Source organism: Pelodiscus sinensis, chromosome 16 (assembly GCF_049634645.1).
Source record: "Pelodiscus sinensis isolate JC-2024 chromosome 16, ASM4963464v1, whole genome shotgun sequence".
NCBI lineage: Eukaryota > Metazoa > Chordata > Testudines > Trionychidae > Pelodiscus > Pelodiscus sinensis.
This window is the reverse complement of record NC_134726.1, coordinates 20,723,492-20,739,042: the sequence shown is the minus strand read 5'-3', so window position 1 is coordinate 20,739,042 and position 15,551 is coordinate 20,723,492. Positions and strand designations below refer to the sequence as shown.

At 44.6% G+C, this 15,551-nt stretch overlaps 1 protein-coding gene across 2 annotated transcripts in view; it reads left to right on the top strand.

The window, feature by feature from the left end:
* SYT17 (synaptotagmin 17) overlaps positions 1-15,427 on the top strand; it is a 90,330-nt gene extending 74,903 nt beyond the window's left edge. For both annotated transcript variants that reach the window (XM_006123154.4, XM_075899385.1), the window contains one exon: positions 13,765-15,427. In XM_006123154.4, coding sequence (XP_006123216.1) covers positions 13,765-13,961 — 197 coding nt within the window. In that variant the 3' untranslated portion in view covers positions 13,962-15,427. The remainder of the gene's footprint in view (positions 1-13,764) is intronic.
* The last annotated feature ends 124 nt before the right edge of the window (positions 15,428-15,551 follow it).

The following is a 15,551-nucleotide window of genomic DNA, read 5'->3' as shown; positions in this document are numbered from 1 at the left end:
GAACCACCACGATCAGGCAGGAGAAAGTGTTAATCTATGACATTACACTAAATCATATCATAGAATATTAGGACTGGAAGAGACCCGAGAGGTCATCGAGTCCAGTCCCCTGCCTCCATGGCAGGACCAAATACTGTCTAGGCCATCCCTGATAGACATTTATCTAAACTACTCTTAAATATCTCCAGAGATGGGGATTCCACAACCTCCCTGGGCAATTTATTCCACACTGGGGAGACTGAGCTGCTGTGTGAAGCTTAGGTACCTGCCCTATGAGCCAGACCCTGACTTGTGGAGTGGCTGGACTCTGGCACTATAACAACATCAGCCACATGCCAGATCAGGCTCTAGTTTGGGGATGACTTTTTGCCTCAGATCATCTGGTAGCCTCTTTGGGGTGGGAATGTCACCTACTATGTGTTTTGTGCAGCATTTATCATAGCTCCCACTCTACCATCATCCCACTCTGTGCTCAGTTGAGGCCTGTAGGTGCTATTGGAATAGCAATAATGTCAATATAATAATTAATAAGCTGTTAATATAGCTTTAAAGCGAGATAATTAGCATACCCAGTGGGTGGTCTCACTCAGAACAACTGAAGGGAAGTAAATTAAACTGGAGTTTTTCTAAATAGAAGATGTAAAAAAATTAGGCATATATTGTATTGATAAAAATGAAAAAACTTCAGGATTTTCTTAGTGTTTCGATTTCCTTTTGCTGTATAGTTTTGTTTGACTGCATTTGGATAGATAAGAAATGGCCATAGGGCAGTATTGCACTGGTTTCATACTGGGTGTATTATCAGAGTTGTGATGCAATTTCTGCAGCAGATGCATGCATGTCGTGCACAAGGCCGCGTTTAATTATTTAAAGTCTCAAAATGTGCAATGTGAGAGCAAATACATTAAACACAACTTTGGTAAAATTTGTTAGGAAATGAATTATGTACCACAGAGGTAAATTAATGGGGAATTTAGATTTATTGAGGGGAAACATTCCATTTGAAGCAATGAGGGAATCCTGAAATGAGCTGAAATGATAAAATAATAGGGATTTGTTCATTTCATTATTTTCTCTCTTGTTTCCTTTCGGTGTTGAGCAATTTGGTGCAGCATCTCTTCATTGATTTAGGGCTTGATCCTGAGAGAAGCAGACTAGAACCTGCAAATCCCATTGACTTGTGCAAGAGTTGTGGGGTTCTCAACACCTTTTGGGATCAGGTTCTTAATAACTTTAAATTATGTATGACTTTTAAATTAAGTTCCTTGGGTATTCAACCTGTTGGCCTGCAGGGGGCAGCAGAGTTCCTGCTTGTTTAGACTCCCTACTACTCTTGCTACAGTAATGGCTAAATAACAAGTTTGCACATTTTTCAGAGTTTGTAGATGTTTACAGACCTAGCTCAGCAAGGTGCTTAACCTTATTCCTAATGGTAAGCGTGTACATTGACTTCAGTGGAACTGTTTATTTGCTTAAAATGAGGCACATACTTAAATACCTTGCTGAATGCAGATCATAACTATTATGATCATTCAAAGGAGGAATTCATATTTTAATACAATGTATTGGTTAGCATTGCCCATAAATCTGTGCTTGCTAATGCTTTCCAGTCTGACTTGTCAATATGAAATGCTTAAATTGAAAGTCTTGTTTGATAAGCAAAATAATGGTATCATATGAAAGTTAGTGGAAGCCATGTGCATGGAAGACATGTCTTTAGATCTGTACTGCAGAGGCAAAATACTCAGTATGCAAAAGAAAACTACATGTTACATAGTGGCAAACATGCTGAGCCCAGGAGATCTGAATTTTATGTTAATGCAAACTGAAGGTATCTCTAATGAGTTATGTACCATTTCTTTTGGTGTCCTGGGAAGCCTGGAGTGCCCAAGCAGTTAATTCACTAATTCTATCTGCTTTCTACCCCATCCCCAGATGCAATTGATTTATTTTCCATTAGACCCATGTCATGGGGTGTATTTTTCAAAATGAGAGTGAGCCCAAAAAAAGCCATCTTTCCCAAAGAAATGCAAAATACTGTTGTGTCTTAGCCAACCATTTATTTTAATTGTATTGGACTTACGCTGTTGGCTGATGGACTGTTGTTATGAAAATATAATTTGGCTTTTCTCTTTAAAATTGTTTTACTGCTTTCTTTTTATTGCACTTCTCGATTTGTCCTAGCCTACATTGATAGGTTCTTTTAGCACCAATATAGCTTTGAAACCTGTGAATTGCACCTTTGCAAATAATTGTTTAAACTGCAGAGCCTAATGCACCAGTTACATTTGTGTAGGGTTGCCAGGTGTCTGGTTTTGAACCAGACAGTCCAGTATTTGAGCTTTCTGTTCGGGAAACAAATTGAGAAAATGTAAATGTCCGGTATTTTCTAAATATAATGTAATGAAGATAAGAACATAATAAGATTATGATGTAATGTCAAGTGTGTCCGGTATTTTTGTTGAAACCATCTGGCAACCCTATGTTTGTGTCGCTGAAATAGGCCACTGAAATGAGTCACTTTGCCTACAGGTTAACTGGACTTGTAAAAAAGAAACCTCCTTAAACCATTAGCAACATTTACCCAATGGAAAGTAATTGCAAATGTTCTGGAGACAGGATGGTCTGCATTGTGTTTTTTAGAAAACAAGTGAGATCACAGAGTAATCTGTGACAAGGGTACACAAAACCAGGTTCTGAGAGAGTTCCGTACCCACCAACTCCTGTTCTGATAGCAGGTGCAGCTGTTTAGAAAAGCCCCCCCGCACACACTTGTGCGTCATACTGAGCTCTCTTGAGAATGTGGCTTAGAGGGTCTGAGTGCCACAAGAGAGTGTTTACTTCACTGGGGCTCATGGGTGCGCAGGTCCCATTATAAATGCTTTATGCCAAATGGAGTTGCGACTTTAGATAGCGAAATGTTCCTGTTTTCCAAGACAAACACACTGCTGCCCTGTCCCTCATGTGCATTGAGGCCTGCTTAGCAGGGAAACTGAATGGTTCCTATGCACAGAGGACAAGAGATGTCATGTAGCGGTGTTTGGGCCAGCATGGCTGGCTGGCAAAGGAACACATCTGGGAATATGCTGCTGTTTGGCTCTCCCAATAGCCAGTACCATGGGGGTCCGCATTGGGAATATGCACAGCACTGAAATAACCTATGAGAGCCATTCAACAGTTACTCTGCAGGCTTGGTAGGAGGTGTCTCTCCACACATCTGCCCAGTGTTTGGCCTAGCTACTCAGTCTGGACACTTGTCCTCAGAGGTAGGCCTAAGGGCATGATCCAACAACCCCTTTCTCATGTGAAGGCATCAGAAGAATTTGCGCAAGAACTCGTGGGAGGAGGGAGTTATGTGGCTGGATCTGTTTCTTCCAATCCTTCACAACTGAATTTGGAGACAACCTCATCACAGTCCACAAATTCCAGTCAGTACGTTAGCTAGGGGAGCAAAGCTTTTAGGAAGAACACAAATATAAACATACAACTATGTTGTTTGTGCCACATCCTTCATCCTTTAAAATGCAGCCCTTTTGGTTCACATAAAAAAATCAATGTTCATTTATATTTCAACATTTCTGTTGAAAAGGAAAGGGGATCCTTTTTATTCCACAGTGGCTTTCTTCAATGACCGGCTGTGGTATGTGCGGATACAGAAGGATTTAGTTAGACTAGCACAGTATGTCCAGTCACTCGATTTCTTCCTTTTTAATTGCTTTTTGCTTTATCTTGGCTTCGAAATGGATGTTGTTGTTACAGCAATGACTGCTCTGCTGCAGAAATACCTCAGATCCAGTTGTTCAATTTCTATTAGGAACAGGGATTATTAAGATGGAAAATAGGTGCCCACCTGGTCATAACCAGAGTTTGGCTGAGTTTGGGGGAATCCAGATGATGAGAAAAGTATTTTATTTTATGCTTTACAAAGCTGTGAGGCTTATCAGGTTTGTAGACCTAGGACAAGTTTAATAAAATGCAAAATCTAAAAGCTTGTTAGACAGTAAGGCTAAGTCTACACTGGCACTTTACAATGCTGTAACTTTCTGGCTCAGGGGTATGACCCTTCTGTTCCCCTCCTCCACCTCGCAAGAGCACAGTAAGTTCCAGCACTGTAAATTGCCAGTGTGAACCAGGCTACTCCCTTGTTAACTGTTAGCTACTCCCCTCATGGAGGTGGTTTACAAAGAGTGCTTGGAGCGTTTTCTCCCAGTGCTCATGCTGTGGCCACACTTTCTGTTTAAAGTGCTGCCCTGTCTGTGCTTTGAACTTTTAAGTGTAGACAAAGCCTTAAAGGTAGTGTTTATAACTCACAAGATTTTCATCTTGGTATTAAACTCTGTGTACATGGGTATAAGGATAGTGTTGCTCAGTCCACTTATAATGAACCATGACCATAAACATAAAGACACCACTGTCATCAGGGCCAATTGAATCCTTAAATGTCAGCATTATGAACATAGAAAACCACGAAATGTAGGGATTGATGGAACCTCTAGAAGTCGTCTTCTCCATCCCTCCTTCACTGAGGCAGGATCCAAGTATACCTAGTACAGTCCTGGTGGGTTTGTCTAACCTGTCCTTTAAAAAACCTCCAGTGACCCGGGATTCCATAACCTTCTTAGGTGGCAGCCCTTCACTATCCTTATAATTACACCTATTGTAAATATACTTAAACCTTCCTTGCTGCAGACTAAGCCAATAACTTCTTTTTTCCTGCCGTCAGTGGACACTGAGAACGGTTGATCACAATCCTCTAATAGTGCTCAGCGTATTTGAAGACTCGGGTCTCTGCAGCTCAAAGTCCTTTAGCTGTGAAAAAGCAGGCTACTGTGGACACCTGGGCCAGCCTCTAGGGATGGACAGGATCACACACAAACCAATAGAATGATTATGCATTCCCCAATGCCTTGCTTAGGGCCCGGTCTTGCGAGGGGCAAAGCACCTGCAGCTCCTGATGAAGTTAAGAGAAGTACAAATCCTCAGCGCATCTCGAGCGGCAAGGCTTAGTCCTGCACCTCTTCCTCGGGCAAACCTCCCATTGCACCTTTGGGCAGTGTCCTTCACGCAGTTAGAGCCTAGGGATGGAGGAAGTGTGCAAAGTTTCCTCCCCTCTGTCCCTGCCCTGCGAGCAGCGTGCGGTGCTTAAAAGCGCCACGTGCTCCAGGCAAAGCTGGAGGAGGCTTCACGCGCTCCCCCACTTGCAGGCCAATCAAGGCCTGGGGGCGGAGGAGTACACGAAGTTTCCTCCGCCCTGGCCCTGCCCAGTGAGGAGCACGTGGCACTTAGAAGTGCTGTGCGCTCCTGGCAGGGTGGGAGAAGACTTCACACGCTCTCCTGCCCCCAGGCCCTGATTGGACTGGGGGCAGGGGAGCACACGAAGCCTCCTCCCACCCTGCCAGGAGCGCGTGGTGCTTTTAAGCACCGTGCAGGGTGGGGACAGAGTGAAGGAAACTTCTCACTCTCCCCTGCCCCCAGGCCCTGATTGGACTGGGGGCAGGGGAGCATGGGAAGTCTCCCAGCCAGGGGCATGGGCGCCTAGAGGGTAGGGGCGGGGGGTGGGCAAAGGCACTCCCCCCACCCAGACCAATCATGGTCTTGGGGTGTGGAACCCGGAAGGATCCCACCTCCACCCCTTCCGCTCGAGGCCCCGCCCCTTCCGGTGCAGCCTTGGACCGCTTCAGAAATTTTTGAAGTGGCCCTCGGCAAAAAGTTATTGCCCACCACTGGGGTAGGGTCAGGAAGAGGTGGGGCAAGGGTGAAGCTTTGGGAGAAGGAGTTTGGGGGGAACAGACTGGACAGCAAGTTGGGGGGCAGCTCCGTGCTCCCAGAAGAGGCAAGGCCTCGGGTAGAAGGGGTAGGCTGGGGGCAGCCAGCCCTCTTCACTCTGCAGAGCGCAGTGCGTCCCTCTGCACCAACCAGCCTTCAGTGCCACCCTGAGTGCACTGCATGGGGCTCTGGCCGTGATGTAAAGGGCCCAGGGCTCCGTCTGTCGCTGCTGCTGCAGTAGCAAGAGTGGCAGCTGGGAGCTCTAGGCCCTTTTGAGTCACCGGCCCTGGGGCAGTTGCTCTCTCTGCTGCCCCCTGGGTGGGGGCAGAGCCGGGGGTGGAGCAGAGGAGGCTTGAGCACCTCCAGGACCTGGGGAAAGCTAGTGCCTCATCTGAAGCAATACTAATAATCAGTATTTATGTGCTTCCTTCTGGGGCACTAGGGTGGTAGAAAGAGGGCATCTGGCACCTCTTCCCCATGCCCAAAGGTAGGTGGGCTGGCTATAGCCATGGTACAAGCAGCAGTTAGCTCACTCAGAACATCCCACGGGTGTGTCCTGTGTGTAGGGGGCACTTGTACCCCCTCAGTCAGCATGCATGTGTGTGGCCATCAGGCAAGTGCTACTTGCCCCACTTCACCGTCCCTCTCTGTGGAATCTTGCCCGGCTGGAATAATTCCTGTCGCAGAGGTTGTGCCCAGCAGCATCTCAGTTCCCTTCACTGTGCCAGCCTGGTGGCTTGCATGGCACCTTGGCAAAACTCTAATTCTCTTAATGTGACGAAATAGATGAGATGCCTGCAAGTTTATGGAATGGGACAAACCCAGCAATGGCTGAGCATCTTTGCCACCCTTCTGAGTGTAAGTGCGCCGGGAGAAGAGGGCACGCACGATTGGCCTTCAGTCGAAACATAAAGCACCCCTCTGTGTGTGCAATTACTACAACAGCGTAAATAATGCAGTGAAGGGAGAATGGTCAGTACACCCTTATCAACGTACAAGGCAGTATTGAGCAAGGCCCTCTGATAAAGGAGGTTCTGCTTCTAAAGTAGGTGATGAATAACAGCTTCTTCCTCAGGAGTTGAGAGATGAAGCACATTATAACATGCACCAGTGAGGGAAAATTGCTACACATCTCCTTGGTACAGTCCATTTCTACAGTTTGATCTTTTCTCATTCCTGCATATGGAATCTTCCAGTTTCCCTGCCCAAGCTGTTCTTGTAAGACACAAAATTAGCAGGAAAAGAAGTTCAGTGCTGGAATCTGCTGAAAAAAGAGGCTTAATTTCACAACTGTAGCCTTCGAGCCTGTTAAGCCAGTCTGTTCCTTGGAGGCATTACAGATGGTTTACCAAGCAAATGCTGACCGTTTTAACAGTAGAATAAAACAATTATGTCCCAATGATGAACTGCTCTAAAATTTTAAAATGAGCTCATGGACTGGTAAATGGACCTGAATTTTTGGCAGACAAAGATGTTTTATCTTAGCGAGCAGCAGCCTTTATTATCTCAAGATGTGAATTTACTGAGTCTGTTGTAGATACTGTAGCAGAGGATGAGGCTAGATGTTACATGCCACCCGACTGAAGGAAGTCTAACATCATCCAGTCTGTAGGTGCACAGCAGGAAATTTCTTTACTCATTTTCCAGCAATTATGGAACTGCTTCAGTGCTAACAATGATAGTGGTACTAATAATAGTAGCAGTACGCTGTAGTACAATTAGCATAAAGATTCAATATACTGCCAGATATGTAGGGGAATGCTGCTTTGGGTAAGTGGGGTAGGAGATGAGTGCTGTACCCTCAGGCCTAGTCTACACTATGCCCTGCCGTGGATACACTACTTCAGCTATGCAAATAGTGTGACTGAAGTCGTCCTAGTTAGACTACATACTGCAGTGTCTTCTGTGTGGTAAAGTCAGCAGCTGATGCGCTTCTGTTGACTCCGCCTACTCTTCTCATCCTGGTGGAGTACAGGAGTTGACAGGAGAGCACTCGGAAATCAATTTATCGCATCTGTCGACTGCTGGTGGATCGATCACTGCAGTGTTGACCCACTGCATAGTGGAGAAAAGCCCTTTCAGGTAGTTCACTTGGAATTAAAGAAATTGGTTTGAAACAGTTACACTTTAAAAGGCAAGCTTTCAATTTGTGCAGTTAAAGTCACTGGACTCCAATGTGCCTAGCATTAACAGAGCAATACATGTTCCCCACATTTGAACTCAGCTACTCAGCTTACAGTGCCAACATTAACTAATTGTTAAAGAACCTTTCATTGCCTGGAACACTTTGCATTTGCTAATCTGTGCTGTGATTACTTGTAGAACATCTGATCCCTGGTGGTTTAAATTACATGGTATCCTAGCTCAGGGTTCTAGTTTCTCTTTAGTTATTGAAACAAGGGGGGGGGGGGGGCGAAACCTTTATAGAAGTTGGGTGAGGGTGTTTGTTCAGGGAGCTTTTGGTTGTTATTTTTTGCATAATGTTTGTTTACTGTCAGATAATCACCCTTGGAATCTTTCAAGCATTTCTCCAAGTCCCTGCAGGGGATGTTTGAGATGCATTGTCTTCTATGAGAACTCATTAATAACTCCGACAGCCTGTGTACTAGTTAAAGAGACGGATAGTCTGAAATGCTGCCTCGCGTGCTGAAGCGTAGCCTTTTCACATAAAACAGGGCTGATTCTCATTATGCCATCCCTCCCTTTGCAGAAGCTCCCTTAGAATGAATCGAGTTACCCAGATCTCCACTGGTGTAGCTGAGATTGGCATCTGGCCTCCTGTCTTGGGGTTATAAATCAAATTAAAATATTGATGGTCATTTAAAGACACACGGTATTTGGAGTTTTTACGATGGCAGTACTAATAATGGTAGCAGTACGCTGTTTACAGTTAGCATTAAGATTCAATATGCTGTTTATCTGACACTGCCAGATACGCAGTAGAATGCTCCTTTGCGTAAGTGGGGTAGGAGACACGTGCTGTACCCTAAGGGTGTGTCTAGACGACAGGGTTTTTTCGAAAAAGTAACCTTTTTTCAAAAAATCTTCACCTGTGTCTAGACTGCTGCCGCATTTTTTCAAAATTAAATCAAAAGAATACGATTGTTTTTTCGATCGCAGAAAACCTCATTTTTTCGAGGAATAACACCTTTTTTCGAAAGTGCTCTTTCAAAAACAGGCGTTATTGAACGCAAACAGGGCTTTTTCAAAAGAGAGCATCCAGACTGCCTGGGTGCTCTCTTTCGAAAAAGCGGCTCTCTTTTTAGATAATACTGGTTGCTGTCTAGACGATCTCTTTCGAAAGAGGCTTGTAGTCTAGACATAGCCTAAGGCTTAGTCTACACTACGTCTTGCCGTCGATTTTCAAATTTTTGAACACAGCCCACCATGTTTGGAGCTCATTTTGTTTTTATAGCACAGGCTCAGCAGAATGACATGAACTAAACTGTTTCTCAACTGGGTCTGCAAAGAATTTGAGAGAGATAAAACTTTTATGCATTTTAATAGTTTCCATTAGAAATGTGTGCATGTGCTTGTGCAATGCAATGAGGGTACTGGGTTGCTGTTTTAATATAAACAATTGAACACAGCATTGCCTGAGTCTTTCCTGACTTGATAGACTGGGTTCTATTTTAAGCCATTTGTGTAGGTGTTTCTGCGTCACATGTTTGCCTTTATGACTTTTGGAGTTTCTCTCCTCCAGCAGCAGATGACAGTGACACTATATGGCCTCAGTTTCAGATACGATGTTAACAGATTTTTCAAGGCAGGCTACTCCAGCATTTGGTCTTTTCCATAACCCTGAGTGTATGAAATTCTCCACTGAGACAAACTGTGCTTTCAGGTCTAGACTCAAAGCCATGTGGCAGAGTCTGGTCACTGCTATGTCTGCTTCCTTATAAGCTCCTACTGCCACAAAAATCAAAATAAATTAACTTCCAACAGATATGTATTAGGAACGTGAAGGGGTAACCAGTTACCCGGAAACAGCCCCCTAACTGCTGCGGCTGCTAGCTCCCATGTGGACTGGGAGTCAGCAGCCTTACATGAGGCTGGAAGTGGCAACCTGGGGAGGGTGTAAAGGGCTGGATGCAGCAACTCCCATCCCCGTTTAATCATTGAACTGTTTGACTAATTAAATGGGATTTACGTCCCTCATATGTATCCTGGGATTTGGGGAGCTAGCTAGTTGTTAGGGTTGCCTGAGCGGATGGCTGAGTGGGTTAAGCATGCCGATTAAAATATTTAAGACTTACAGATTTGGATTGTAGCAGGATGAAAACAGTCATTAGTCCTTCCATTCTAAATGCACTGGGTCAAATTCTGCACCTGCTGTATACCCCTTTCAGTGATGTTCATTTCCATGGAGTTGAATGATTAAATAAGAATTTGGTGTCTGAATTCCCAGTGGTTTACTCTGTGTGTTCAAAACTTAAAAGCTGACACTCTCAGCCCTGTTTTTAGTCATGGGTTTGAAGTGCCTGTGGCATATTTGTCATGAACATGGGGTTTCCCCAGACACCCTGGGCTAATGGCTGTTCAGTGTCTCTGGCTGCCTGATGCTGGCAAGTGCAGCGATCACATCAACCCCACTGTGCAGAAGAGTAGCTGTATCTCCAGATACAGCCCAAATCTGATAGAAAAGAGGAGGTGGCGTTATAGACAGCCACTGTTCCCTGCTTTCCCCTAGAAAGTATCATGCATTTGGAGAGCCTCAGGTTGCTGGATGGGGCAGAACTCCACTGGGAACAGCTGTGGGAGTTCATGCTGAGAGTTGCAGCTGTATCTCCTGCTCCAGGGGTGTAAGGGTCTGGTGTGTAAGCTGTGCTTACCTGTGCCATGCAGGGAGAAGGCCCCAGGGAACAGTGCACAAGGACAGGTCTACGTCCGGTCCTTGCAAAACCTTGTTCCCAAGTGACAATGAATAGCTCTGTGCAGATACAAAATTAGTATCCGCATCTGCATCTGTATCCGCAAAACTGAGCCGTGGATAATCGCATCTGTGGATGCAGACACCTGCAGATATAAAGCAGATATTGACGGATTTGTAGGGCTCTGGTGATGTCAGGAATACCGTCTGGAGGTTCCTGATAAATTTCCCCCCTCTACAGATGGCTCTTTGTATGTGCAGCCCTTTGACTGGCACTGCCTCAAAATCTAGTCCCCTGCTTCTGCTTGCTCCTGTTGCACAAGGGAATAATGCCAAAGGTGTAACCTGAGAATGTACGACTCTAAATGGGATGTGAGGGACCACACACAGGCATGAACAAAGGGCGCAGTTCTGCTCAAGTTAATGGCAATATTGCTACTGACTTTGATGGGGAGCCAGATTGGGCCCTGCGTTAGCAGCCTAGGGCAGCATGGTGTATTAGCCAAAAGGACAGAAAAGGCAAAGCCCAAGGCTTCAGGCTCTGATTGTTTTACAACCCAAAGGCTGCCCCTGCTAAGAACAGAATGTTATACTTAGTTAATTAGCACTGTTTATGGGGTGGTGGTAGTGTAATAGTCATAAAAAGACACTTGTAGGGAATAGAGATAGAGCATCCAATGCTTGGTAACCTGTCTGCATTGATCCCCTAGAAGAATTGCATTCTGCATCAGTTTACACTGGAAGTCCTAGAAATTCATCCAGTTTTAAATACTTTGTTGTTGATCCTTCAATTCTGAGAACCCTGTGTCTGCCCTATTGATCTTACAACTGCACAGCTGTTGCAGCTTCACCACTGTAAGGTCTCCTGTTTAGCTGCTCTGTCCATGGGAGATAATTTTCCCACCAGCATAATTAAACCACTTCCAATCAGCAGTGGTAGCTCTTTTGGCAGGAAAGCATCTCCCACCAATATGGCACTGTGCACTGGGATTTTGTCAGTGAAATTTAGTTGTTTAGTCTCTCAGAGCTTATTTTTCCTACACCCCTGGCACACAAAAGTTTTCCAGCAAAAGTGCTAATATAGACAAAACCTTTAGCTTTCTCAAACCCCTTCCTCCACCTTCCTGCTGCAAGGTGCTGAGTGCCCTCAGTTCAGTCTCATGGGATTGCTGCACGCTTCTCAGGATCATGCCTTTATATTGATTTCTGTCACTATGGGTGGCTATTTGTTCCACCAGGGGAGGTTAACAAAAGGAACAGAATACTAGGTTCATTCCTTCCTCTTTGATATTTAGCAGTACTTTTAACAAATAGCTCTAGTAATTACTGAAAATTGGCTCATTATAGACATCACACTGGACAGCCTGGTCATATCTGACTGATTTCTGTCGACTGAGAGCTCTGATAATTTTAACTAGCACATTTGACTCTTGAAAATGAAAGGATTATATAGCATCACTTCATTTAAAGTCTCTCATTATATTTACCTGTTTCATCATTCAATAATGTTTGCACCAGAATTTCAATCTCTTTTTACATAAAGAAATTCAACTATAATGGCATATGGGCTAACTGTTTCCTCCCTTGTTTTTCCTCGAGTATGTAACAAGCTCTGATTTGTTGGGGCTCCGGTTTCTGATTAGAATTTTATTGTAATCTAGAACATATTTAATTTTTTCCAAGCAGCTGATGAGGTCTGCATAATCTTTTTAGTGGGCCAAAATGCTCATTTTACTTACAATTTTTGCAAAATCTTTTGTCTACAATAACAAATTTACATGCCAGATTCCATGCCCTGTCCATGTCCTCTCCTCTGTGGCATATGATCTAATGCAAAAGTACATTTGATCATCTTCCTGCAGGAAGATTCCTTCTTCCCTTCTGCCAAAGGGGTTGCTAATCTTAGGACCTCATCCAAAACCAAAGTCAGGAGAAATCTGTTTCCATTGATTTCAGTGGTCTGGGTTGTGCCCTTACTGGATTTCTCTCATGTTCTTGTCTAATATTGGCCCTATTGAAGTCAATGGGAAAACTCCCCAAACTGTGCGGCCAGGATTTCATTCTTGAGGACCATTTGCTATTATGCCTCTTGTTGATTGCTCTAGATTCCCTATGAACCATTCCCTACCTTTGCTGCAGTATTCTTTTGTGGGGATATGAGGATACCTTGGTTGGTACATGAGTTCTGCAGTTTACTTAGATGGATTCTTGTACAAATCTGACTGTGAAATGTTTTTTTGGACCTTAAAATGGTCCCTCCCACCGGGTGAGGTTTCTGCAGTACTGCTGGTTGCACTCATAGGCTATAGTGTTAGGATCAGCAAGAAGGGCGGTTTTCTATAGATGTGATGCAAGCCCCCTCAATGCGGGGGAGGGCCAGAGGGGACAATAGCCCAGGGTCCATGGAGATTTAACCAGGCCTAGGGACACTGGCTGGGGCCATGGTAGCTCTGCCTGCTCTGGGGAAAGGATCTCTTGACTCAAAGTCACGTTTGATATGCCCCATGCTAGGGATGTTAGTGTGTACTCGTTTACATGATTAACCAATAAGCCTGAGCTTATCATTTATTCCTAATGGTGACAGGCATCCTTGCCCCCAGGGGGAAGATGGGAGCCAGTGCACATGAGGAGCCAGCTTTTAAGCCAGCTCCCTGCATATACTGACTGCCACTGAGCCGTCCACCCCCAGAGCTGAGTCGCCTGCCTTCCCCTCCTCCCCCACATGGTGCTGCTACCTCTGATATGGGCAGGTGGGAAATGGTACACGTGGGAAGCGACTTTCAAGCCGGTTCCCTGCACATACTGGCTCCCGCTGAGCCACCTGCCCCCGGCGCTGCTGCCTTTCTATCAGAGGCGGTGTGGAGTCGAGAGCCTTCTCCCCTGTGTGTAAATGTGTAACTGCTAAAAATTTCAGCGCTTACACATTTGCACAAATACACGATTACCATCCTTACCCCATGCAGCTTCTGGGGTGGGGTTACTGGGCCCCGGAACCTGGCCGACGGAGTGGGGCAGGGAGGTCATTGATAGTTCTGCCCTGGGGCCCAGAATTGCTGTTGATGGGCTTGATGTGGTGGGGAAGGTTGTTGTAGATGTTGATCTTGACCCTCTTTCATTTTTTTCTTCAGCTTATGGCCACAATGTGAAAAGCAGCAATGACTTTATTGGAAGGATTGTGATTGGTCAGTATTCGACAGGCTCACCAGAGTCAAACCATTGGCGTCGAATGCTCAATTCCCATCGGACAGCCGTGGAGCAGTGGCACAGCCTGCGGTCCAGGGCTGAGTGTGATCGCGTCTCTCCAGCATCTCTTGAGGTGACGTGAGAATGGTCCTCCGGCAGCCACAAAAGCAAGCAAACAACTGAGGAAAACAAATCAAACCCCCGCATACTCCCATGTGATCGCCATGGAATTGAAAATAACTGTTACAGCTGCTGGTAACAAACTGGCTGCGTTAGCCTACGTGCCTCAGTGAAACTTCATAATGCAAACTACATATCACTTGTTCATGCGCCCCTTGTTCTCACAGGGCCACTACCAATGTGGCCTGTTGGACCTGTTACTACTTGCATTATCTGCTTCATCCACACCACTGTTTTTAATCCATGTATGGTATAATGGAAACTATTCAAAAGATCACGATTAGCTCAGAAGTGTCCATTGTCTGCTCCAACGTATTGCCAAGCACATTATATGCTGATCTGCCAGGTAGATTCTGAGTTAACTGGAAATTTTTTGAGTTACCTCCGCAACACTTACAGTACCAATCCATGACTCGTTTTATTGGAGATGTAAGTACCTGTGTGTTCTCTTTGGTGAATGTGGTAAATCGGTTAGAGTATTTATTTTTTAAATGATAGAATGTGTGGTAAAATCACTTCTAACTCTAGTTTTGTCTTTGTACTAGTTTTAACAAAATTAAACTCCTGTTAGTAATTTGTGTCTGGGTGTGTGTGTGTATGTGTTTGTGTGTGTGCATGTGCAGTGTTACACACACAGATTCTCACAAACAACCATGTATAACATGGAGCTAATGTTGTCAGTAATGAGACCCTGCCACTCTAGTATAGCAATCTGTGTATGTAAAGTAGAGTATGATATAGCAAAATAAACCTTTTCAATTAAGTGTGTTCTGGAAAAGCCATGGCAAGCTTTTAAAGACTTTTCTTATGGTGTGCAAAAGAACCTGCTTTGGGAGCTTTTGCAGATAAGAACAACACAGAGTTTTAATTCCTTTCTTAACAGGCTAGGCTGCAGTGGGTCCTTCTGTGTTTTATGTTCGAAACAAGGTAGTTTTTCAAACCACAGAGTGAATTTTAGCTACAGTCAAGCTGTCTGTTCTGTTGGATGCTTCTGTACATTTTTCACGACATGTTGTCTGGTATGATGGAGAGTGTATATTTATTGAAAATAAAGATCTATTTATTTGTGCCATGTATACTGAAGGGGAACTTCTTAGCCTGACTCAGCGTGGTGTCCAATTTGATCTGTTATGGGTTTTGCACAACCAAAAGAAAAACCAAGTTGTTGGCCGTAAATTTCTTCTTGCTTACCAGAATAAATCACAAGTTAACTCCAGTGAAACCAATGGAGTTACACTGTTGTAATTTGGATGTGGGAGGAGAATTCGAGCTACATATAGGTTCTGAGCCATAACCTAATGGGAACTGAACTCCAAAAGGCTTCAGATCAGGCCCAAAGAGCACACCCCCTTGCAGGATCAGCCTTTTGGAGTCTCATTTTCATCTCTGGCTATCAAAACTGCCACCTCTGCACAAAAGGCTCATGAATCTCACCCCTTTGTGTACAGAGTCCATATACAAATAAACACATAATGGAATTAAAGGAAGCCGTGACATTGCTGGCTGGTTTCTGTTTTCTTTTATTTATCTCCACTTGAGAGGGAGAAATGTC